The 27,932-nt window shown below is 40.5% G+C and overlaps 1 protein-coding gene across 1 annotated transcript in view; it reads left to right on the forward strand.

Moving 5' to 3' along the window:
- arhgap15 (Rho GTPase activating protein 15) overlaps positions 1-27,932 on the forward strand; it is a 722,875-nt gene that overhangs the window by 136,365 nt on the left and 558,578 nt on the right. The window contains exons 4-5 of the mRNA XM_033024704.1: positions 21,569-21,637; positions 23,269-23,330. Of these exons, the coding sequence (XP_032880595.1) occupies positions 21,569-21,637; positions 23,269-23,330 (131 nt within the window). The remainder of the gene's footprint in view (positions 1-21,568; positions 21,638-23,268; positions 23,331-27,932) is intronic.

The following is a 27,932-nucleotide window of genomic DNA, read 5'->3' on the forward strand; positions in this document are numbered from 1 at the left end:
ACTCCATTCTCTCAGCATGTGACAGTCCCGCCATCCCGGGAATTAACCTTGCAAACCTACGCTGCACACCCACAATAGCAAGAATTCTTATTGAAAAGACAGACAGGTGGGCAGAGAGGGTGGGGTAGCTCTGTTGGTGAGGAATGAAATTCAGTCCCTTGCGAGGGGTGACATAGAATCAGGAGGTGTAGAGTCAGTATGTATAGAACTGAGGATTTATAAGGGTAAAAATACCCTAATGGGTGTTATCTACAGGCCCCCAAACAGTAGCCTGGATAAAGGGTGCAAGTGTTAATTCTAGCAAAATTGGAGATGCCAGGATACTAAAATTGAGTAAAGGCTTCTGGGCTGCTAGGCCACTTGGTACATTTAAATGTGCCTTCTGCAGAAATGGGACAAGCTGCAGAATGGTGCAAGTTTGTCTAGAGCCTAGATAAGAGTTGCAGGAAAAGAATGGAACATCTGCAGATTCTGACAATTAGTTGTAAATTGCATGGAACGGATTGGGTGAATGCAAACCAGAAATACACATTGTAAATATAGTTGCAAAGCTTTACTTTGCGAGATGTTGATTGGGTTAAGTGTTGAGCCTTGTCTGGGTTTCTTGAATATCCAGGCAAATGTTGCATAATTCATCTCTGTTAACTTGCATCTAGAAGCTCCGTTTGAATACAATGTATTAGTTTCTGTATTATTGGGTTAGGGAAATGTCTATCATGTACTGTGTTAATCGATATCTGTTATTGGACTGTATAGAGACCACCCCCTTGTGGTTCAGCCCCTCAAGGTTCGGGTACCTATAAAAGGCCGCTCCCACGAGGACCTGTTTTGATCTTCTGGGAGAACGCTGAGGACTGTGTGACCTTCTGGAGTGTCTCTGCTTGAACGAGTCTAGGAGGGCTTGGCCAGGCAGATATGAGGATCGAACCCATGGTGGTTAGGTATAGTAGTGGCAACTGTTATTGTGTTTTTCCAAAATAAAGTTTAGATGCGCAAGTGCTTGACTCAGTATTTTATTGACTGAAACTAGACTGGGGGGGGGGAAGCTTAGAATGAGCTATTACACAAGTTGAAACAAGAGTTAAAATTGGCATGTCATAAAGGTAATGCTACGGTTGTTATAGGAGATTTCAACATGCAGGTAGACTGGGAAATTCAGGTTGATATTGGACCTCAAGAAAGGGAGTTTGTGGAGTGCCTCCATGATGGAATCTTAGAGCAGCTTGTGTTGGAACATACCAGGAAGAAGGCAATTCTGGATTTAGTGTTGTGTAATGAACCGGATTTGATAAGGGAACTCGAGGTAAAGAAGCCATTAGGAGGTAGTGACCATAATATGATAAGTTTGAATCTACAATATGAGAGGGAGATGGGAAAAACGGAAGTATCAGTATTACAGTTGAACAAAGGGGACTATTAGGGAGGAGCTGGCCAAAGTTGACTGGAAAGATACCCTAGCAGGGATGACAGTGGAACAACAATGGCAGGTATTTCTGGGAGTAATACAGAAGGTGCAGGATCAGTTCATTCCAAAGAGGAAGAAAGATTCCAAGGGGAGTAAGGGGCCACCGTAGCTGACAAGGGAAGTCAGGGACAGTATAAAAATAAAAGAGAAGAAGTATAACCTAGCAAAGATGAGCAGGAAGCCAGAGGATTGGGAAACTTTTAAAGAGCAACAGAAGATAACTAAAAAGACAATACGGGGAGAAAAGATGAGGTAAGCTAGCCAAGAATATAACCACTGGTAAGCGAGACGAGAATGTGACGACCGTCCAGTCCATCACCGGCTCTGACATCCCCACCATCAAAGGGATCTATCCAAGTTGCTGCCTCAAAAAGGCAGCCAACATCATCAAAGACCCACACCATCCTGGCCACTCACTCATTTCACCATTGCCACTGGGAAGAAGATAGAGGAGCCTGAAAACTGTAATGTCCAGGTTCAGAAACAGCTTCTTCCCTACAGCCATCAGGCTATTATACACAATAACAAATAAGCTCTGAACTACAACAGTCTATTATTATTATTGCACAATATTTGTTTATTTATTGAGTATGTGTGCATGTGTATATACACACTGAACTTTTTTTTCTCCCATTATGTACTGTTTACATATTCTGTTGTGCTGCAGCAAGCAAGAATGTCATTGTCCTATCTGGGGCATATGACAATAAAACACTCGATTTAACTTGACTTGAATATAAAGGAGGATAGCAAAAGCTTCTTTAGGTATGTGAAGAGGAAATAAATAGTGTAGTGTTGGACCCTTGAAGACTGAAATAGATTAATTTATTATGGGGAACAAGGAAATGGTGGACGACTTGAACAGGTACTTTGGATCCGTCTTCACTAAGGAAGACATAAACAAACTCCCTGATGTACTAGTGGCCAGAGGATCTAGCGTGACGGAGGAACTGTTGGAAATTCAAATTAGGCAGGAAATGGTGTAGGATAGACTGATGGGACTGAAGGCTGATAAATCCCCAGGGCCTGTTGGTCTGCATCCCAAGGTACTTAAGGAAGTGGCTCTAGAAATCGTGGACACATTGGTGATCAGTTCCTGTGGATTGGAGGGTAGCTAATGTTATTCCACTTTTTAAGAAAAGGCGGGAGAGAGAAAACAGAGAATTACAGACCAGTTAGCCTGATATCAGTGGTGAGGAAGATGCTGGAGTCAATTATAAAAGATGAAATAACAGCACATTTGGATAGCAGTTGCAGGATTGGTACGAGTCAGCTTGGATTTACGAAAGGGAAATCATGCTTGACTGAACTTCTGGAATTGTTTGAGGATGTAACTAGGAAAATGGACAAGGGAGAGCCAATGGATGTAGTGTACCTGGACTTTCAGAAAGCATTTGATAAGGTCCCACATGGGAGATTAGTGGGCAAAATTAGAGCACATGGTATAGGGGGCAGGATACTGACATGGATACAAAATTGATTGGCAGACAGGAAACAAAGAGTAGGGATTAACGGGTCCCTTCAGAATGGCAGGCAGTGACTAGTGGGGTACCGTAAGGCTCGGTGTTGGGACCGCAGCTATTTACAATATACATTAATGATTTAGATGAAGGGATTAAAAGTAACATTAGCAAATTTGCAGATGACACAAAGATGGGTGGCAGTGTGAACTGTGAGGAGGATGCTATGAGGATGCAGGGTGACTTGGACAGATTGGGTGAGTGGGCAGATGCATGGCAGATGCCGTTTAATGTGGATAAATGTGAGGTTATCCACTTTGGTGGCAAAAACAGGAAGGCAGATTATTATCTGAATGGTGTCAAGTAGGGAAAAGGGGAAGTACAACGAGATCCGGGGGTCCTTGTTCATCAGTCAATGAAAGTAAGCATGCATGTTCAGCAGGCTGTGAAGAAAGTGAATGGCATATTTGTCTTCATAAATAGAGGAGTTGAGTAGAAGAGAAAAGAGATCCTTCTGCTGTTGTACAGGGCCCTAGTGAGACCACACCTGGAGTAATGTGTGCAGTTTTGGTCTCCAAATTTGAGGAAGGACATTTTTGCTATTGAGGGAGTGCAGCGTATGTTCCCGAGGTTAATTCCCAGGATGGCGGGACTGTCACATGTTGATATAATGGAGCAGCTGGGCTTGTTTACTCTGGAATTTAGGATGAGAGGGAATCTTATTTAAACGTATAAGATTATTAAGGGTTTGGACACGCTGGATGCAGGAAACATGTTCCCGATGTTGGGGAGTCCATGAACCAGGGGCCACAGTTTAAGAATATGGGGTAAGCCATTTAGAACAGAGATGAAGAAACACTTTTTCACACAGAGGGTTGTGAATCTGTGGAAGGCAGTGGAGGCCAATTCTCTATATGCTTTCAAGAGAGTTGGATAGAGCTCTTAAAGATAGTGGAGCTAGGGGATGGATATGGGGAAAAGGCAGGAACTGGGGTACTAAGTGTGGATGATCAGCCATGATCACAGTGAAAGGCGGTGGTGGCTCCAAGGACCAAATGGTCTACTCCTGCACTTATTGTCTATTGTCTGTTGTCTAATTTCAGAGTTTAAAGGTAAAAGAGGTCCAGCCATGAGTAGCATTGGTAGATGGGTAAATACAAAGGATTGACACGAAAGCCAAATTGGAGGAGAACAGAGAATTCAATTAGTTGCAAGACTGGAATCAGTTACAAAGATAGTGAAGTGGCAAAGTCATAAAGGGTGTATCGGTAACTTTATTAATCTCTTTTTAAGATAGAGAAGCATATCCTGTAATATATCCTAACTATATTAATAAGAAAAAAACTTACATAGAGGTGGTCCAGCATTTCTATTATGTCCTTACACTCAGCAATTCTTCTTTAAACTTTGTTATAGGTTAAATTCAGAAACAATTCTCATTGTGGTACATTCTTAAAGCAGCAATGACTATGAACAGCCAGCATTTCAAAAGGCACACGTGTTATAGAGAGATTTGAAAATAAGGATGATAAGTATTAAAACTACACTCTTCCTAGATTAGGAACAGAGCAAGTGCACATATAACAAGAACACTTCACAAATTAATATTTAATACTAGACTAAGTGGGACCCATTGGGCCCTATGTTCACATGGGAGGGCTGGTCCCCCAATGCAATATTCCACCTCTCCACCAATTCCAATATTGGTGGCCAGTGGGGGGCTTTCTGGAGTGCTAGTATGGGTGTTGTGGGCTGAAGGGACTGCTTTCCAGAGGGCTAGTATGGACATTGTGGGCCAAATGGATTCTTGGGTTGGCAGCTCAGTCACTCAAGCCTGGTGTGCTGGCAGCTCACTCACGGCTGGTGGGCTGGCAGTTGACTCACGGCTATTCCTTGAAATTCCATTTCAAGCTGGGTGCAAGGCCACCAAATTCAAGTGCAGTTTCATACCATTTCAAGCAGGGTGCACGGCCACCAAATTCACATGCAGTTTCATACCATTTCAAGCAGGGTGCAAGGCCACCAAATTCAAATGCAGTTTCATACCATTTCAAACAGGGTGCAAGGCCACCAAATTCAAATGCAGTTTCATACCATTTCATGCAGGGTGCAAGGCCACCAAATTCAAATGCAGTTTCATTCCATTTCACGCAGGGTGAAACCACCATAAAACCTCATAAAAACCACACTCGCAGTTCAGTAGACATTCAGTGTGTTCAGTTGATTCACTGCTCAGAGAGTCATGACCTCTCCCTTCCATATCTTACAGAGACTGAGTCATGCCCACACTTCCGGGTTTTATAATCCCTTCCCCTCCCACCTGAAGGTTATGGGGCAAAGGCAGGAGAATGGAGTTGAGAGGGGGAAATTGATCAGATGGTAGAGCAGATTTGGTGGGCCAAATTAGCCTAATTCTGCTCTAATGTCTTATGGTCTTTCCAACAAAATAATGGAGTAAGATCACTGCCGGATAACTGAGGAGCGCAGTAGTCCTGTACTCTTTGTCCTGTTACCAAAATCACTATTCCAACCATCACCTGATCTGTTGATCAGCTTTTGAATAGTTTAATAAAGGATTGGAAATTACCAATCTGCATTAGCATCAGTGAACTAGAAGTCTCCAGCATACAAAACTAATGGGGGAATATTAATAGAAGATAAATAATTCAAATATGTTTTAATTTAGATTCTAATCATAGAAGTACAGGCATGTTCAACTATTAAATTGCACAAGTTATTCCCCCCACCCCCCAGCCAGTATTAGTAAATTAATTTCATTTTTCTATTTCAAATACACCTTTGTAAGGATGTAGCCTGCATTAAAAGTAATTTATCTTTTGTGTGCACAATATAACTGTACAATGATCATAAGTGATACTGACTTCAAACGTGCAATCTGGAAACCTGAAAGTGGCTTTGTAGGATATTTCTCAATGCATTTTACAAACACTGCCTGGGTGTAAGATCTTTCACTCATGCAGAAAATTAAAATATCCTGAGCAGGGGATACATGGTTGAGAAACTTATCCAGACATAAGATATCACTGATATCAAATATTGCAAGCCAAAGGTGATCCATAATATTCACAATATAGCTAGTTTATTTTTAAGCAAACCTTTAACCCCCGAACCTATGCATTTGTTTAATTATATCTGGAAGTAACAATACATTGGTTAATAAATTAATAGAAGACCACAACCACTTTCATCATGTTTTACAATGATCTTTGGGCTAAACGAGTCATATGCTAACAGGGTCCCATAATCCATCATATTTCAATGTGTTGCCTCAGCAAAATACAAATCCTGACTAAAAACACAGTGCTCTGAGCCCTTGTAATCCATAGGGGAACTCCAAACGCATTTTCTGATTTAGAATCCGGAGGCAAAAGCACTTGAGCCACCCTTTGCTCTTCTGGGACTTTCTTTCATACCATATACAATACAGAGAATGCAAAGTGGTTAGTGGTAATTCCAATAACCTCTGAACCTTCTGCCCATTTCCCCAAGGATAGAGTATAATAAACATAATGTTAGTATTTAATTGGCATTTAAAATAGTCACAGGATTACTGATTGCCCATTTACAAGGTAATTATGGATAAAAACTTGGGGGGAGCTAAGAAGCACTCTTTTAATACAGCAAGTTGCAATGTTTAGAATTCTCTGGTTGAAAAGATAGAATAAGGAGATTCAATGGTAGATTTAAGAAGAAGATTATATGCTGGGAACTTTCAGCACGATTACGTTCTGTGCTTCTCTCTGTGTCGATGTTTTAGAGTTGATTCCATTTAAATGCATAAATGCTGGTCATTCCATTCAGAACCTGTTACATGTGCGATTAGGTTTTGAAAATTTTGAAATTGTCTTCACATTCCTAGATTCTATTACTCACCTGCACACTAGGGACAAGTTGCAGTCTCCGATTTTGAATAGTGAAACATCTGGATAGAGTGGATGTGGAGAGGATGTTTCCACTAGTGGGGGAGTCTAGGACTAGAGGTCATAGCCTCAGAATAAAAGAACATCCCTTTACGAAGGAGTTGAGGAAGAATTTCTTTAGTCAGAGGGGGGTGAATCTGTGGAATTCATTGCCACAGATGACTGTGGAGGCCAAATCAATCGATATTTTTAAGTCAGAGATATATAGATTCTTGATTAGTACTGGTGTCAGGGGTTCTGGGGAGAAGGCAGGAGAATAGAGTGGAAGAGGGGAAGATAGAACAGCCATGCTTGAATGGCGGTGTGGACATGATGGGCCGAATGGCCTAATTCTGCTCCTATCACTTATGACCATGAATTAACGTACCTGCCTGCACATCTTTGGTGATGTGGGAGGAATAGGCTGGTTGAAAATTGGATAATATGATATGTGCACCATGATTACAAGCTGCACATGATCACTGCTGTGATTTTTTTCCTTTAGATCATCAAAGGAGTTGCGGAGAATGCGTGAGGGTGTATGTATATAACATAAGATCTTCAAGTCTCTGGGTAAAGACGTGCCTGAAGCCAATGTACATAGCTGAGCCTATTTCAAGGACAGAAGTGATATTTAGCCCTTATGTGGAGAGACTATGAGCAGATGAATTAAAACTCTCCACTGAAAAATGAAAGTCTTCTTGACTCAGATACACTTATACTACGATTATTGTCCCACTGCTTGGATGACTTCTTTCAAGGCTACAAAGCTTATGTTTCTTCATAGCACAGCTTTAAACTGTAACAATTATTGATAATTACTGTCTTGGTCTTATTCATCGCCTTTACGATATTTCAAAAAATATTCTATACTCTGTGCGAAAATTACAGCAATATTAAATAAAACCAACATATAATTCTAAAGTAAAAATGGCACATGATCATAGATATTTATAAGAGCAGTAATACGGCTTTCTAGCCCATTGTTTAGGTTATTCTTACTTGCCTTGTAAGTTACAACTCTCTGAGTCCTCATCAAAATACATTTTGAATGAATTGAAGTTATTGACTCCACCACCATTTCAGGCTGTAAATCCTGAAACACCATCACTCTATATTCTCCACTTCCTTCCAATCGTTACACCAATTAGTTCAGTTTATACCCCTGCGCTATTGAGTTCTGCCATGCATGATGAAGTGATCAAATGTCCTCGCTATTCTATTGGTGGACTAACTTTAAGTTTATACAATTTTGTAATGACTTTTCCTCGTCATGTAATGGCTGGTTAAAATAAATCTTATATTTGGGCTTTTAATCCCATTTTATCTTCCTGAGGATATGCACACCAATATTAATTATTCTACTCCTTTGAATCCCACCATTTATCATGTATTCTTTGTTTTCCTGCACCCACGATTTTCTGCACTAAATTCTGCTCAGAACTTTGATTCATTTTGTCATTGAGTCATTTTGCATTTTGAGTCCTGAAAGTGCTCAATAACATGTGGGAAAGCTGGATGTCTCGGTAGGGCCGTCTTAACGCATGGGCACGCTGGGCAGTTGCCCGGGGCCCCACGAGAATAGGGGGCAAATGCTAATCTATGTATTGTAGAATGTTGTTGTAGTACATGAAAACGGAGAAGAACATCGCAAGTGCATGATGGCACATTTGATTCGGCATAAAGGCACTGGAAGTGTAAGGGCCCCAGTGCACAGCTTTGCCCAGGGGCCTATAATGCTGTTAAGATGGCTCTGCGTCTCAGATGTCTAAGGGTCTCAAACTGAGATTCTTCCATGCAGCAGTAGAGACCATATTATTGTACGGCTGAGAGGCATGGACTCTCACTTGAGCACTGTCCAAGTCTCTCGATGGTACCAACACCCGAATGCTCAGAATAGTTCAAAATGTCAGTTGGGGGGACCACATCACCAATGCCCAGCTCTATTGGAAGGTTCCACCTCTGACCGAGAAGATCAGGTTGAAAAGGAAGAGGGTCACTGCCACCGCCACCCAGAAATGCCAACAAACAGGGTTGTGCTATGGGAACCCAGCCATGGAAGACATGACCCGGGACGGCCAATCAAGATGATGCTGAAGACATTGATGGAAGACGCATGTGTAGAGACAAAAGAGGAGCTTGCCAGCTGCATGGAGGATGGAGATGTGTGGTGCGTCCATCACCGTAGAAACCAGCACCACTGCGTCGCTAATGTTTTGAATGATTTAATAAAATAATAATAATTGTTAACTAGCATTGCAGTGGATCTCAGTTATACTTTTCATTAAAACAAAGCTGGCTGGGACTGTACATTGCTTATAACAGTCTAATGATGAATTTTGATTTGCTGCACTCCAGGAAGGATGGGATTACATTAGAACTGTTCAGAAGAGATTCGCTGGGATATTGTGTGAAATGAAACGCTTATTGCATATGGAAAGATTGCATAGGCTGGGTTTATTCTCACGAGGCATTACTGACTGCAGATCCTGGAATTGGGAACAAAAACAAATCTGCTGGAGGAAGTGAGAAAGTCAAGGAGCATTTGTGGAGGCAAAGAGATGGTTGATGGTTGAATCCTACTTGTCCCAGGAATGAGTAGGTTAACCTATGATGAGCATTTGTCAGCACTGGGCCTGTACTCGCTGGAGTTTACAAGAATCAGGGGGAAACGAAGAATGAAGCATACAGAATAGTAAAAGGCTTGCATAGAGTGGATGTAGAGAGGACGTTTCCACTTATGGGAGAGTCTAGGACTATACGTTATAGAATTAAAGGACGTTCTTTTAGGAAGGAGATGAGGAGAATTTTCTTTAGTCATAGGGTGGTAAATCTGTGGAATCAGAATCAGAAGGTGGAATCAGAAGGCTGTGGAGGCCATCAGTGGATATTTTTACGGCATAGATGGATTCTTGATTAGTACAGGTGTCAGAGGTTATGGGGAGAAGGCAGGGGAATACGGTTAGAAGGGAGAGATAGATCAAACATGATTGAATGACGGAATAAATTGATGGGCCGAATGGCCTAATTCTACTCCTATTCCTTATGACCTTATGAACTTATGTTTTTGATGCAGGCTTTCAACCTGTAACATCGACCACCCTTTGCCTCCACAGATGCTGTTTAACCAGCTCAGTTCCTCGAGGTTGAATTTATTCTTACTGGAATGTAGGAATCTGAGAAGTGACCTTAGGAAGGTTCATAATTTAATGAGGAGGTACAGAGAGCATGGATAGTCAGAGTTTTTTTTTTCCTAGGGTTGGAAAGTCTAAAATTAGTGGAAATAATCTTAAAAGAGTGTAAAAAACAAAGGACTCCATAGTGCAGATGGCATCTGTGGAGATACATGAATTGATGACATTTTGGGTTGGGACCCTTCTTCAGACTGGTGGAGTAGAGAGGAGAAAGCTGGTAAAGAAAGGTAGGACTTGGGCAAAATGTTGCATGTACTTGGTGGATGCAGATGAGGTGGGGTGATTGCCAGATGGGTGGAGATAGTAACCAAGGCTAGAGGTGAAATGGGGACAAAAGGGTGCCAGATAAAGAAGGTAAAGGAGGAGTGAAATGTAAAACTGGATATGGGTGGAAGGGGACAGGGAGATGGAAAAGAGAAGAGCTAAAATGAAAATGGGAAACTCTGAGTAGGAAAGGGTTGGAAATAAGCAGGTTAGGAAAGGATAGGGTTATGGGGAAAGGTATGCATTCAGGGGATGAGGAGAATAAATCACAAAAGTGGATGAGTATAGGAGAACAGGGAGATTACTTGAAATTGGAGAATTAAATGTTCATGTCATTGGGTTTTAGGCTGCCCAAGGGGATCTGAGGTGTCATTCTTCCCGTTTACACATGGCCTCACTGTGGAAGTAGAGAAAGCTGTTGACGGAAAGGTCCATTGTGAAGGGAAAGGAGAATTAAAATGTCTAGCAACCAGAAGCTTAACAGAGATTTGGAGAGTATGGTTCTCACATTGGGGTGGGGAGAGTGGTGATAAGGGTGGTCATATTGAATGAGTGCCAGAGGAGATGATATGAGCAAAGATCTTGGAGCAGAGCAAGATGGTCCACTCCCTTGACAGTCAAGGGAAAGGGAAACGGGAGATATAGGTCCTTAGTACCATCTATATCTCTTGTTCCTCTCTCCCCTGACTCATCTGAAGAAGGGTCTCACTCGAAATGTCACCTATTCCACTCTCTGATCTTTGCTTTCGTCCATCTGTCCACGCATTCGCTCGCTCTTGGTGCCGGCGCTTCTCCCCTCAGACTCCGCCAAACACACACACACACACACACACACACACACACACACACACACACACACACACACACACACACACACACACACACACACACACACACACACACAGCATGTCCGGCAGATCGGTGCGGGCTGAGACCAGGAGCAGGGCGAAGGATGACATCAAACGGGTCATGGCAGCTATCGAAAAAGTACGGAAATGGTAAGGGGGAAATTAAAAAGAAAACACCCGAGTTCCTCTTTCCCCTGACTCAGTCACCTATTCCTTTTGTCCAGAAATGCCGCCCAACCCGCTGCATTTTGTGTCTATCCTTTAATCTCTCAGCCTGATATAGCAGAATCTCCCTGAATTGGCTTGACGCCATGACGGAAGTCGGTTACGGAAATGGCGCTGAAGCTTACCCATCACCTACTACGGCTTTTTCGCGGAGTGAACCATCTTGCTCCGCTCTAAGATCTTTGGTTATGAGCAGACTCAATTGCAAGCTTAAAGGGCATAGATACAGATCATTGGATAGGAAAGAAGTAGAGAGATAACAGTCTAACATAGGCAAATAGGATTAGAGTAATTAGATATCACGGTTGGCATGGATGATTTTGGCTGAAGGACCCATTTCAATGCTGTACAACTATGACTCTAGGTAAAGAATTCATGATATTGTTCCTCTATTTAAAGGTCATGTACCCTCTAATTTTAGCTAGTGTCAAGCAAGAACTGGAGAAACTTAGACTTGAACATTAACTGATTTCTAAGTGTGAACATGCAATGGAAAAGATTTGTTCATTCTTATGTGAGTGGATTGTTAATTCCAAATTATTATTAGAATTTTAACAGTAAACTTAATGGGATTGTCAGACCTTTTAGGTACTATATTACATTTAAAACCCCAAATATAGTGGAAAATTACATTTGTGACCAATTTCCATTTTATGAAGGACAGCAGAGCATTCTTTGGAAACGCAGTTGCAATTAACCAGCATGGACTGTGATCATATTCATGACAATGTAAGGAGCTTTACATTGTTCAGATTCTCCCGCTCTGGATCCTAGCGTTCCTCTTAAATGACATTGAGAGTGCAGATTGATAAAACTTGGCACCTCACAGGGATATAATTGCTTGCATTCTAGTCAACTATTTATTTTACTTGCAAGTAACGATGTTTCCTAAATAAACTGCCAATGGATTCTGTCAAACTTCATTTGAGAATCAATAGGAGAGAAGCATTGATCATCAGCCATCGTTTTCCAGTTGAAGAAAAGATTAACATAGGTTTGTCAGACACTGAATTGTTTATTCTGGTTTGCTGTTCACTGTTTCAAATGATATGTGTGACCTTGTTAGCATCTGGACTTATTTACATATTTAAAGCCCCTTCAGAGCCTACCAGTGATGAATTATTGACACCAAATGAAATGTTTTGATAGTTAACGACACAAAGCGTGCTTAATGTTTTATGTGTTGCTTCCTAGCTAATTATGTAGATGACACATTTGTCAGACCAAGACTGCCATTATAAAACTGTTTCCAGAGGGTGGAAAAGTAGGTTATTCGTGGAGTAATTAACTAGAATGTTCAATGACCTGTGAGAGCTTAGAATGTCTGCCAATTCATGCATTGTTTTGCCACAGAAGCAGAGGATTAATTAAATCCTGAATCATTCTGTTCCACTCAAGAGTTGTTTGTTAATATATAGATATAACATCACTGATCTGGTATTTGATATCGAGGACATGACAGCAGCATAGAGTGAGTTCTGATTATCTCCAAGAGCTTGTCAGCTGGGATTGATTTCCACTTACTCGTTTTATGTAACAGTTCATATAATGTAGCTGACCCCAGCTAGCATTACCTTGTCATTTTACTTCATGGATTGGGAAGATGAGCTGAAAATAGCTGGGTTCTGGCCTTGAACCTGCCAGGGCAGTGAGGAAGTGCCACTGATCTGTGTTTTATGTAGTAAAATCTCTACATGTCACCATTACAGAAAGAAATTGTCATTGCAGTAATAAACCCTTGTCATTACACTTTTATTTAAGTCTTCTGCGTATATGTGTGGTAGAAATGGCTTTTCTAAATGTAGCTAAAGTGTCAGAAAGTGACACTGCAATAGTTCTTCATAAAGATTGATCTTATTTCTTCATAAAATATTGCAAAGTAAATTAAAGAAATTTATATTGGCTGTCGAATCATCTTGCAAGGGCAGAAAGTAATATTTACACAATAAATCTGCAGTGGCAAGATTGTGAATGCATGCAATGGGTTCTGAGATGTTAATTATTTTAATTTGGGGAAATATGAGGAATATTCTGTGATGGGATATTTTGTTTACATTTTTACTGATCGATGTTAGATGGTTTTTGGTCTCAGAAAGTAAATGTTAACATATGCAGAGGAGACATACAATTAAAACATCGAGTAAGTGAAGGAGTAGTGATAAATACTCAGGAATTCTCAGTTGCCATGAGAAGCTAAATGGCACAATCTTTTTTTCTTAATATCTTGCACCCTCTGATCATACCTTTTGATTAAAAACGGCAATAAATGGTGGAGTATTCCAGCGTGTCAGGCAGCATCTCTGCAGACCATGGATAGGTGATGTTTACGGTCAGGACCCTTCTTCAGGCTGAACAACAATCTGTATTTAACGACCCATTGGGATGATTAATTTTTGCATCAGAAATTGTTCAGTTGCATGTTACCTGAGTTCAGATTTATTACTTACCAATTAATTTAAAAATTTTAAAACTGTTGTAATATAAAAGAATATGAGCAAAGGAAAAATAAAGGTAATTTCAATCATAATTATGACTGTGGGATGCCCCAAATCACTTAAAAATGAATTACGATTAATGTTAAATAGGCAAATATATTATAGCTAATATGTGCATGACAGGGGTCAGTATACAATAAATTACTGTGGAAAAATGAATAGAAAATAACTAGCAATAAATTCAAGGCAAAATTATTTTGTAGATGCTTGAAAGTCTTTTCCATTAATGACAGCTGATGGCAGGCTATTTGTCAACCTTAAACCCAAAGTAGATATTTAAAAATTAAAGATATTAGCAGATATTAGGCAAAAAACAAGTGGATAGAGATATATCATAGATCAGTCATCAACTCAAAAGGGGTTTGAGAGTTAATATGCTTTATCCTGTTCCTGTGTCCCAGTGTAACAGTATCTGTTGATTTACTGCAATCATTCATAAACTCCTTTTAATTAAATGTTACTGAATCACAGGTTCATCAAAAAAGAACACTGTTGTCCTGGTCTACAGAGGCCAGAAAATAAATGGTTCTGTGGTGTATCTGACCTCCTATTCTGATGCATAATTCTCTATTTTCTTCTGCAATCCAGCCATTGTTTAATATATTTGAAAAATAGATACATATTTAAACCATTTTTCTGTTGAAGCAAAGATTTATTTTTATTAACCCAGAACATTTGTAAAGCATTAGTTATAGAATGTAGAACAGCACAGCACAAGAACAGGCTCTTCGGCAACCTGTGCTGAGACGATCATTTTTCACCTGCCCATGACCCGTATCCCTCCATTTCCTGCATATCCATAAGTCTAACCAAGTCTTTTAAATGCCACTATTATATCTGTTACAACCACCAATCCCGGCAGCATGTTTCAAGCGCGCACCACTCTTGTATTAAAACAGCTTTCTCCTTTAAACTTTGTCCCTCTCACCTTAAATCTATGCCCTCTAGGATTTGATTTTTCCATCCTGGGAAAAAGATTCTGACTATTTACCATATCTATGCCTCTCAAAATTTTATATGCATCTATCAGGCCTCTCCACCTTTGGCGTTCCAGAGAAAACAATTCAAGTTCAACCTCTCCCTGCAGCTAAAACCCCCTAATTCAGGCATCATTCTGGCAGACCTCCACTGCACCCTTTCAAAAGCCTCCACATCCTTCCTATATTGGGGTGACCAGAACCGCACACAATACTCCAAATGCGGCCTAACCAATGTCGAATTAAGCTATCACATGGGATACCAGTACAATCTCACAGCCTTATGCAACAAAGGTCCGTTTATTTTCAGTGTATTCTTTAGCAAGAATATTTCAAGAAAATGTTTATTTCATGACGACACTGCTGACCTTGTTGGATCACAGCACAGGAGGTTACAAACATTGCACTAACAGCAGAGTAACGATCGCTAACAGCAGTGTTATGAATTCCACATTAAGCTATGCATGCACAGAACTCCCAAAGTTGCTGTTTGCTTTACAGTGTAATGACAGTGAATGCTAATAGATTTGCCGTCAGTGTCACTGCAAAATCTAGGCCAGTATGTGTTTGCATATTTTACAGGGTGGAACATTCGACCCCTGACCTAGAAATCATGTTAAGAACTATAACTCAAATTCATAATTTATAAACTTTAATTGGAGGAGTCAGCCCACAGTTGTTTTGGGATCATTAAAGTGGTTTCATGTTACAGTATAGCATCAGATGAGGGGAGCGAAAAAATTAGTTTACACCAAACTGAGCTTTGATCTACATTGATTGATTTCTTGAATGAGGGAGAGGCAGCATCTAAACTTGATGAGAGACAATCTCAAAACTAGATAAAATATATGTTTTTAAACTTTTCTAAAGCCAAGGACCTGATACATGATGTGAACTGATATGAGTTAATAGAAGGACAAATACAGTATATAGTACATTGTAACATGCATCAAAGCACAGTAGATAACATATTTCATATTTATCTGTGCAAATTATGTAGTGAATGTGGTATTTAGACAGCGAAGTGGCACTTCAGCAAAAAAGGTTTAGTATCTATAAAATTTAAACTGACACTTTTGGAATTCCCTGAAGGAGCAGCTGCCAGAAACTGCACTATTTCTTTTGGAAGCTGTCTTGCTGAAGATACAGAAGAATAATAGGAATAAGAAAACACTTGGGGGAGAAAGCCATGTCACATAACAAACCATAGCTGAAGTATTATGGTTGAATAATATTCAGCAAATTAGGTTGTAAAGGAAAGGTTTTGTTAACTGGAGAAATTTATGGAAAAAAAAACTTCTGCCTAGAAATTGGCTTGTATTGTGCATTTTTTTTACCTGGTCAATTACTTTAGCAATAATTTCCATGCAAAATTGAGAAATTAGATCGTGACACGGTGGCATGGTGTTGAAGCGGTAGAGTTTCTGTCTTACAGCGCCAGGCACCTGGGTTTGACCCTGACTAAGGGTGCTGTCTGTACGGAGTTTGTACGCCCTCGCCGTGACCTGTGTGGGTTTCCCCAGGGTGCTCCGGTTTCTTCCTACACTACAAATAAGTGCAGGTTTGTAGGTTAATTGGCTTGATTTAAATCTACATTGTCCCTAGTGTGTGTAGGATTGTGTTAGTGTGCAGGGATCGCTGTTCGGCATGGACTTGGTGGGCCGAAGGGCTTGTTTCCCCGCTGTATCTCTAAACTAAACTGAGATGCAAGAAATTCTGGAACCCTAAATCCTAAATCCTACATTTTTATACCAAGCCAATTAACCTACAAACCTGTACGTCTTTCAAATGTGGGAGGAAACTGAAGATCTCGGAGAAAACCCACGCAGGTCACGGGGGGAACGTACAAACTATGTACAGACAAACATCCGTAGTCAGGATCGAACCCGAGTCTCAGGCCCTGTAAGGCAGTAGCTCAACCGCTGCCCCACCAAGCCACCAGGTATTGATTGACCGAAGAGTCAGTGGGGGGAGAGAAATGTGGAGATAATAACCAAGGCTCAAGGAATTGCGTGGAGAAAAGAAAAGATAGGAATATAATAAGGAGCGTGGGGAGTAAAACATAGATCCTGAGAAAAGAATGGATGGGGTGGGGGGAAATGGGGGACCTGGAATAGGGAGAGGATTGGTGATGAACAGATGAGGAGGTGAGGAATGGAAAAGAAGTGGGTGAAGGTGGTAGACAGAGTTAAAAGAAAAGTGTACATGTCTTGTGGGGGTGAGGAGGGAGCAGTGTATTTGAGAAGGATAGAGAGAGGTTGTTACCTGGAAATTGTGAATTCATTGTTCATGCCTGTGGGTTTCAAGCTTTGCAAGCAAAATATGAGGTGCTGCTATTCCATTCTGTGTGTGGCAGTGGTGTAGGCAGAAGACGGATCGGTATGGGAGTAGGTATATGATGAAATTGAGCGGAATTAGCTGGCAGAAAGAGGTGAGGGGAAAGGTGAGTTGCCAAGTGATAGGTGGATCCAGGTATGGTGTTCATAAGATCATAAGTTCATAAGTGATAGGGGTAGCACTAGGCCATTTGGCCCACCAAGTCCACTCCGCCATTCAATCATGACTGATCTATCTCTCCCTCCTAACCCCATTCTCCTGCCTTCTCCCCATAACACTCATTTCACACTGAACTACAGTTCACACTGATGGAGTTGAGGGATGATAACTAGTAGAAAGATGTGAGGGAAAAGGTCTGGCAAGCATTGGCAAGTTATAAGTGGATCTGTGTAAGAAGTTCACACTGGCGTAGTCAAGGAAGGATAGCTGGGAGAAAGAGGTGACGGGAAGGGATTCACACTTATGGAACAGAAATTGGACTGGGCATCTCTTATTAACTTCCATGATGTTTTCCCAATATCAGATGCGTAGGCAATAATGACAACTGTCAAGCAATTTCCTTTCCTGCCCCTCCCAAAATAAATTTGAGTGTGGTGCATTCTTTTTTTCATTATTTAGGCAGACATATGGGATTCAAGGCTAACAGGGTAGATTTAGAACTGAAAGCAGACTGTGCAATCATCTCCCAAAGTCTGCAGAACATGCTCAAACTTGCAGGGAATTTAGTTGTAGCTACTGAGCAGAACAAACAACGACTGCCTCCGTAGCGAAATCAATAGCAGCATTCTATTAAAGGAGATTTCAAAGAGCATTGTAGTTGGCTCAGGAAAGATCAATGACCAAAGATTATCAAGCATAACTTTTCTATGTTTTTTCAAAGATCAAGCATACTAAAGTTATCTATGGAGGCCTTGTACACAGACTACTGTCTTTAAAGGTACTAGATTATGCCTGGACCTTTCTGATGAAGCTCTTTTTGTTTACAAGCTTAAACCTTTGTTGTTATAATATTTGGAAACTGTGTCATTCTGCAAGACACGTTCTCACACTTTATACAAGTTAGTCTCATGGTAAAGGCCCTGTCCCACTTACGTGTCCTTGGCACGCAAATTACGCGACCTCGTCGTCGTGTTGAGGCGCACAGATATCGTGTGGCCACGCGGGGCCGGTCCCACTGAGAAGCGCGGAGGGGTATGGAGTTGTGCGCGGTATCGCGCGGCGCTCAGAAATATTGTAGCGAACGAAAACTTTGCGTGCCAACGGCCTGTCGCGTAACTGACGGCCAAAGTGGGACAGGCCCAAGACCCTGGCGCGACGCAACGTCTCACCTCCAACAGCAGCAAAAGCAAGCAAACGACCGCCAAGCTCGGCCTGGGGCTCACGGCCGTTGCAGTCCGGATCCGCCCCCACTTCTACTCCCAGTGCGGGGTCAAGAAAATTGAAGATAGACACAAAATGCAGGAGTAACTCAGCGGGACTGGCAGCATCTCTGGAGAGAAGGAATGGATGACGTTTCGGGTCAAGACCCTTCTTTCAGTGAAGAAGAGTCTCGACCCGAAACATCATCCATTCCTTCTCTCCAGAGATGCTGCCGGTCCCGTTGAATTACTCCTGCATTTTGTGTCCATCTTCAAATGACGTCACGCGCTCCAGACGGCTGTGTGGGCACATTAAGTTGTGCGCGTACTTTGTGGGACCGTCGCGCCTCAATGCGACCACGAGGTCGCGTAACTAGCGTGCCAAGGACACGTAAGTGGGACAGGGGCTTAACTCTCAACCTCTGGATAATGCCATTCTTACTAGAGCATTGTAGACATCATCTAGGCTCTATATTCATGAAGGAACATCATTATTTACTTCAGTGAGGATGAGATTGCACCTAGGTACTGAGATTGACCAGCTCTGCTGATTTCACCAAGGAGCAGGCAGGCATTGTCTACACTCATATCAGTGTCAGGGATATGAAGAATCCAAATCTACGTCATTCAGGGAGAATTCCAATCCCTGAATAATTATGTGATCATAAATCAGTCTTAAATCAACCTCACCTCATTCAAAGACTGTGCACTCTAATCCTGTGTTTTTACATAAGGGTAAATGCCCTCCCATCATCTGCCGTCAAACCTATCAGGTTTCACTAAGATCTCTAATTTATTTAATTTGCAATGGCTACAGATTCAAGGTAGACAAGTTGGTGTGCTGCCTGTATTCCAACCATTGGAATAAGGTATTGGAATCCAATTCAACCCAAGAAACAGGAATATAGTTCTCAGTGAGGAGAGTGTATGACTTGAGGAGTGATAGGCATGTGGTAGCAGCTTTTCTCTTGTCCTTTGAGGTGGTGAAAGTCACTGGTTGAGAAATTCTGTTGAAGAATCTTTGGTGGGTTACCACAGTCCACACTATATCATGACATTCTGCACTGTGTTTATTTTCCCTTTTGAATTACTCAATGTACTCACAATGGTATGATTTACCTTGATGGCATGCAAAACAAGGGTTTTCATTGTATTACAGGGTGGTACAGTGATAGGGTTTATAGTGGCACAGTGATAGGGTTTCTGCCTTGCAGTGCCAGAGACCTGGGTTCGAACCTGACTACGGGTGCTGTCTGTATGGAGTTTGTGCGTTCTACCCATGACATCGTCGGTTTTCCCTGGGTGTTCCAGTTTCCTCTCATATTGCAAAAACGTAAGGTTTGTAGGTTAATTGGCTTTGGTAAAAAAAATTAAATTGTCCCTAGTGTGTAGGATAGTGCGAGTGTACGGATGATCGCTAATCCGGGCAGACTCGGTGGGCCGAAGGGCCTGTTTCCGGTCTTGGTACACATAACAATAATTAACCAATACCAAGTGGTGTATAATATTGATCAAAGCCATTAAGTGAATGCACCCAATTTTATGATTTTATTTTGCTACTTCCTTGGAGATGTTACGTTCAGGCAAAGGAAACATAGAAGTAATTGCACCTTGCAAAAACAAAAAGGCAAATTGTCCAGCTTACTCCAAGCATATGTTCCCAATTTAAATCCAGGCAGATACTCCCAGTGCATGGCTGTCAATGAATATTTGATTGTCGTTTTTTGTTGCTTGACGATGTAGAACATAGCATTAGAATAATAGATTATTTCAAATCACCAGGATGTATGGAAATGTTTTATGTAAAATCTAATTAAATGTTGAGCACAATTTTATTGGAGTTATACTTGAAGTGGACAATTATTTTATGGTCCACAAATCTTTGTTATGAGATTGTACATTTGTATTTTCTTCAATAACTCAATCAAAATAAAATTAACCAGAACACAAATGTCATTTCCACTGCCTGTTGGATTTGCAACAGTTTTGTTACAATTTATTACTGTTTTTCTTTTATTTATCATGACTCCAATTTACTTACAGCTACATTTATGTTCAATATGAATTAATTTTTATTTAAAAAATGAATATTTATATCAGGTTTTGAATGCATATTCCAATTATTTAATGTAGTTATTCGAATGTAAAGTTAGATCTAGAGTACGTACACATATTACAGGATAAGATATTTTAATAGAATATAGAATGGTTTACAGAAACAGACCCTTCATCTAACCATGACGCCAAACTAACTAATCCCATCAATCTGCAAATGGGTATATCCTTCTATTCTGATTGTCCATGTGACTGTCTAAATGCCTCCAAAAATGATGCTCTCATATCTGCTTCTACCACCCCCTTGACATTGCATTCCATGTGCCTGCTACTCTCAGTGTAAACAACATTTGGCTTGCATGTTTCCTTTCAACTTTCTCCCTCTCACCTTAAACCTATGTCCTCTAGCATTTGAACATTCAAATCCAGGGGGAAAGGGTCTGACTGTGTACCGTACCTAAGCCTCTCATAATTTTATAAACTTTTATCAGGTTGCTAGTCAGCCTCAGACATAACAGAGAAAATAATCTAAATTCGTCCAACCTATCTTTATAGCTAATACTGTCCAATCCAGGCAACATCCTCAGGAATTTGTCGGTCTTCAAAAATGAATCAGTCTTCCATCTCCATGTGTTAATGGGTATGTGATTTTTAAAGCAGCTTAGTGTTGCTCATTTAGTAATTACATGCACCATGGTAGTTTCCCCAAACTATTCAGTTGAACCGTAAACAGGAACGTGTGCATTGATCATGATTGAAACTTATCTACATTAATGATATTGATTCAAATCATGATGAAAAGGTTATGTTACCTACAGTGCTGATCACTGAGCTCTTAATAACTTTTGCCTTGTCTTTGAGTTGTCCTGGCGCATAATTAAGGTATGGAGAAATAAATGTTGGTAATAATATCCCTAAAATAGTATATTGAAAAATCATGTTAATTTTTTGTTGTTGTTTTGCCTTGCAGATAGCCCGTCACAGGCGAAATCATTCTCAGCACAACCTTTCAGACATTACTGGGATGGCGGATCAGTCTGTAAGTACTTCATACAGAAGTTATCTTGTACTGTATGTCTTCTGACTGACTCTATTTCCTGTCACATTTGGGAAAACAAGAGGCTTGTACTTGTTAAAGAAAAGAAATGAAAGACCGTAACTTGTGCTGGCATGTGTAAGTGCAGTTTGCTGGAGAGAAATATATTTCCCACGTCTGGAAGTAAGTAGAGTATAATACACACTAATCATGCTGTCAACATTGCTCAAGCATCAGTTCCTTCTACTTGGAACTTGGTCATGAAAAGCTGTTGACCTCAATAAACCACCAGCACATTGCAAGTGACAAGGCCCCATGTCAATTTGATTACAATGGGAAATGGTCTTTCAAAGGTAAATGTAATCGTGCTCTCAGGGGGTTGTTTTTTTGACTGGTTGATCCGATAAAGAATACCGACACTGACATAAAGTTGACTTTGTGGAGATGATTAGCTTAAGAAAAAAGAGAAGCTAACCCTGGTTGACCAGATTGGAGTCTCTTCCTTCATGTCCCCAATTAATAACTTCCTGATGCCTCAACCCACATTGTTGCCCTTTAACTGACACTTCCTATCCTGTCTTCCAATAACTGCCTCATTGTTTTCATTTACTTGAATATTTTGTTCCAGCGAAAAGCAGCAATCAGCATCAGCATGCCAAAACTAATCAGCTGTAGTGTACTAATATTATGGTTAAGGTACTTGTGGGTATAGTTTTTTGCTGGGCACTTCTGGTTCCATCTTCCGTCTGCCTGAAGTGATTCACATAATTGAAAGCAGTTACATTGTCCCTGAATGGCTTACTTTATTCAAACATTCTCCTGGATATATGCAACAGTGCAGTAAAACTGCACATGGCAATAATGTATTGATGTAGATATTTGTATAAAAAATACTGCAATAGAAGTTTGTTAATCATACAATTTTCACTTAGCTCCCTTCTAATCCTGCACTGCATCATGGCCTACAAAATTGCTCACACAGATAGAATGTGAGAAACACGGTAGCTATTTCCAGCAAAGAATATGCTCATGAAGAGCAATATGGTGATGAACAGATAATTTATTTTCATGAAGTTGGTTAAAATTTGGCCTTAGCCTCAGGAAAAAATCCCTATTCTGTTGTTAGAAAGAGAGAAAGGATTATATATGTCCACTCAAAAACATGGATGGAGTCATGGTTCACTCTCCCAACTGGGAGATGGTGACAAATAATTGTGCAGCACTCCTTCAGTTCATTATGCTACTCAGCAGGACAGGCAGCATCTCTGGAGAGAAGGAATGGGTGATGTTTCGGGTCTCCCCAGAGATGCTGCCTGTCCCACTGAGTTACTCCAGCATTTTATGTCTACCTTCGATTTAAACCAGCATCTGCAGTTCTTTCAGTACAGTACATTCAGTACCTTCAGTACATTGCCAGGATGGGTGATTCCAACGATACTCAGACCAGGTCATTTTCACTACCTTCAATTCTTTAGAAATATATTTTGTATCCAGCACTGAATGTAGAAATGCATAGAAATCATCACACTGTGCCAATTTCATAGTGATTATAATAAAGCAAATGTTGCTCTTTAATGATCTTATATATCGTCTATGACCCATTTTTACCTACACCTAACTTTTGATGTTTATAGCCACTGGAGAAAAATGGCATCTTGAACAAAGCAAAGATAACAGAAGGAGGCAAAAAACTGAGGTATGTTTGAACATCATTTAGTCTTCACTCTGACTGGGGAATTCCTTGGAATCTATTATTTGACATTTTGTAGCAGGAAACCGGTCTGAATTAATGTGTTAATAAGGAAATAATGTTTATTAAATGTTTAGAGTTTTTTGAGATAGCAACAAGCAGAATGGATAAGGGTGACCAATTGGTGATGTATTTGAACTTTCCGAAGCTCTTTAATGAAGTGCCGTACGAGATTATTCAATGGTGTGAATCGAGGATTTGCTAATGACCAGACAAGAGAGAAGTTTAAAAAAAGATCACTTTCAGCTTGCAATATCATAGAATCTGATGCCGATACCCCAGCTGGCAGAATCTTTATAAATATTTGGATGAAAGATACATTGTGATATATCCATATTTTCTAGTGGTACAAGGATGGGTGACAGTAAAGACTGAAGAAGATGCAGAAAGGCTTCAGGAACACATGAGAAAGGATATGGCTGATGGTATATAATGGGGAAAATGTATGGCCATACATTTTGATAGACAACTAGCAATGCAGTGTGATTTTGTAAATGATAAGAGTTTAGATTAGTTGATGTTGAAAGGGAACTGGATGGTGTTCACTGAAAGTTAACACGCAGGAGGAGCAGGCAAGAAAGGTAAACAGTAAGTTTTTATCGTAAGAGTTAAATCAAAGAAGCAGAAATCTTTGTACAATTTTATAAAAACCTGGTAGGACAATGTTCGACTATAGATGAGGCTCTCACCAGGGTCTCTTCTATACCCCGTAACTCAGCTCTCACTCCCCATCGCCCCGCTCGTAACAAGGGCAGAGTCCCCTTTGTCCTCACCTTCCACCCTACCAGCTGCCACATACAAAGATAATCATTTTGCCACCTCCAACAGGATCCCACCACTGGCCACATCTTCCCATCTCCTCCCGTTTTGGCTTTCCGCAGAGATTACTTCCTCCGTAACTCCCTGGTCAATTTGTCCCTTCCCACCCAAACCACCCCCTCCCCTGGTACTTTCCCCTGTAACCCCAGGCAATGCTACATTTGTCGCTTTACCTCCCCCCTTGACACCATTCAAAGACCTAAGCAGTCTTTCCATGTGCGGCAGAGGTTCATCTGCACCTCCTCCAACCTCATCTATTGCATCCGCTGCTCTAGGTGTCAGCTGCTCTACATCGGTGAGACCGAGCGGAGGCTTGGCCATCACTTCGCTCAACACCTTCGCTCAGTTCGCAATAACCAACCTGATCTCCCGGTGGCTCAGCACTTCAACTCCACCTCCCATTCCAAATCCAACCTTTCTGTCCTGGGCCTCCTACATGGCCAGAATGAGTCCCACCGTAAATTGGAGGAGCAGCACCTCATATTTCACTTGGGCAGTTTACATCCCAGTGGTATGAACATTGACTTTTCCAATTTCAGGGAGTCCTTGCTTTCTCCCTCCTTCCCATCCCCTTCCCAGCTCTCCCACAGCCCACTGTCTCCGCCCCTTCCTTTCTTCTTCCCGCCCCCACCACTCCCACATCAGTCTGAAGAAGGGTCTCGACCCTGAAACGTCATCTATTCCTTCGCTCCATAGATGCTGCCTCACGCTCTGAGTTTCTCCAGCATTTTTATCTACCTTCAACATAGGTGGATGGTCATTTTGACAAAGATCAAACAAAATTCTATGAAAATATTTAATTATTAATTGTACCAAATATTTGGAACTTTGTACTCTAGATGGCTGTAGAGGCTCAGTCACTGACTATATTCAAGACAGGCCTCAATAGATTGTTGCATGTTGTGGGACTCAATGGATATGAGTTATTTGCAGAAAACTGGCCCTGAGGTAATAGATTGGCAATTGAATAGCAGAGCAGGTGCAACATTCAAATACCTACTCCTAATTTAAATATAGTTTTTCACTATCATAATGAGCAAAATGAATGTCTAATGTGAAGAGACTTCTGGTCCATGGCAAATTTGTTTCATTAAATTCAAAAGTGTAATGCAGGACATATTTTGTACCTGGATCTTCCAGTTAGGATTTTGGGTGGAATGATAATTACTTTTATGGACAAATGGCTATGCATTTTACCATGAGATAACTTTAGTGTAAAAACCCGTTTACTTTCCCCCAAGGTACGAACTAAAAATAGGCACAATGGGAGCTAATTCTGAACACTGTAATGTTCCATAAGGTCATATAACAGTTCCCAATATATTACTGGAATGAGTCATTTACCAAGTATATGATCTTTAAAAGAAACATCAAAACTTTGAGTTTAGTTTAGTTTAGTTTATTATTTTGTGTAACTAGGCACAGCGAAAAACCCTTTTTGGTGTGTGCTATCCAGTGGGCGGAAAGACTGTACTTGAATTGAATTGAATTGAATTGAATTGAATTGAATCCTTTATTTGTCATTCAGACCTTTCGGTCTGAACGAAATGTCGTTGCCTGCAGCCATACATGTAATAATAACAACACACAATAAACACAAATTAACATCCACCACAGTGAGTTCACCAAACACCTCCTCACTGTGATGGAGGCAAAAGTCTTAGAGTTACTGTCTCTTCCCTCCTCTTCTCCCTCTGCGCCGAGGCGATACCCCACCGGGCGATGGTAAGTCAGTCCCGCGGTTCAAGCTCCGCGGCCCGGGGGTGGTCGAACTTGATTGCAATCAAGCCTTTCACAGTGTACAGATACAGGATAAAGGAAATAATGTTTCGCGCAAGATAAAGTCCAGTAAAGTCCTAATAAAAATAGTCCCAGGTGTCGGACAATCAACAGATCTGAGAGGAGATTAAGAAGAGCATAGTTGTCAATGTTACTGTTGGAGTAGAGGTTTAAACAAATAGAGCAATTGTTATGAATGAATGCAGATCCACTACTGGGACCAGCACACAGACTAATGAGAGATCTAAAACATGTAGTAGAATCTCTTCCAGGACAGTGGGATAGCATGTCTAGCTGATCCCTGTGTGTTTTGCCAGTCCACCATAAGAAATACATTTTACTTAAGCATGTTTTGAAAAGGAGGAGTGTGAGTTCTCCATCATGAGCTTGTCGTCAGAATGCTGCTGTGACACAAGTGTTCCTGTAATTATTTGCAGTAGTGTTTAGTTTGGTTCTATTTACAGAGGAATCCACCTCCTTCAAATATTGCCACTGGTGGTCCAATTTTGGTCTCAGACCTCCATGTACATTCACAGACCCCATAAAAAGATATCATAGTTTCCCCTTTCTCTAAGGAACTAAGTTGCACAGTGTTGCACGCTGCACCATTCCCAATGATAAGAAAATGATGAGCATACCAAGATTAACACTAAATTTAAAGGCATCGAAAATGAAATTTACATTGCAATCATTATGCAACATAACTGAAGTGAGATTACCTGCAGAAAGAAATTTCACATCACTTGGCTTTTGTACAATCAGGAGACAAGTTGTGATTGGGAGAGTTAACGGACCTAATCGGCTTATACTATAACCCTCTTTAATATTCGAGGTATATTGACAGGGTGTGAGAGTAGAATTTAATTGACCTAATAGGCTTACACCATATCTTTCTTTCATAATCGAGATATATATTCTGCAAAGTAGAAACTCATAAGGATAAATAACTTTAACATCTCTAATGATTTATTGGAGGATATTGTCCTGTCTCCATCAATCTATATTAATGCGTGAATAATATGTATTATAGAAAATAATCTCACTAATATTTCAGGTTCGAATGTCTCAAAAAATCTTCTGCAATGACGGAGTGGGAATTAAGAATTAGGTATATAAATAGCAAGTGTTGCCATATTTTATGAAAGCTAATTCCCCTTCTATCAGTGCAGACATTATTAAAATGGCTGTTTTAATTCTTGGGCAAGTTTCCTTTTGGATTGAGTGATATACATAAAACTAAGTCTAAGTTGGGCTGGAACAGATGTTGCTGGAATTTAATAACCGTAAAACATGGCAAGTATGTTCTTACTGTATTAACATTTTCCTTTGGAATTTTCTGATTTATTACCCATTTTAGGAACTGGTTCACAATGGATAGAATAAAATTTGCATCTCTGAGCTGACATAAGCAATTAATGTTCTACCATTTATAAAAGCTACATTCATTAAACACTGGCTTCCTATCTTTAAGGTAGGTTGCTTAAAATGAGTTAAAATGATAGGGAGACCAGAACTATTTGTAATGCAAGAGATAAACTTAAAATGTGAAAGTTCATCCTCCTATGAAAATGAATTTATCCTATGAAAATGAATGGGACAAATACAGATAAGGATTTGCAAGTAATTTTAGAGGGAATGGAAATGAAAATACTTATCCCGATTTCTGAATGATGGTTCACTCCTCTTCATTTCCATTCAGAATTCAGAGTTCTTTCAGCAGGGGATGCATTCATGTTGCCAATTACAACTGGCAAAACATCATTTAAAAACTGAGTAAAGCTATGTACAAAATGGGAGTGGTGTGCAGTGCACAATATGTGGTATGATTGGAAGAATTCGGGTCAAATAAAAGGCAGCCAAGACCATCCGCAGAGTAAAATATTCTCCTGACTTTTGCTATTGTTGCAGTGGATGGGTAAAGCACATTTATTATTACAGAATTTAAGAGTA

The sequence above is a fragment of the Amblyraja radiata genome, chromosome 7, assembly GCF_010909765.2.
Source record: "Amblyraja radiata isolate CabotCenter1 chromosome 7, sAmbRad1.1.pri, whole genome shotgun sequence".
Lineage (NCBI taxonomy): Eukaryota > Metazoa > Chordata > Chondrichthyes > Rajiformes > Rajidae > Amblyraja > Amblyraja radiata.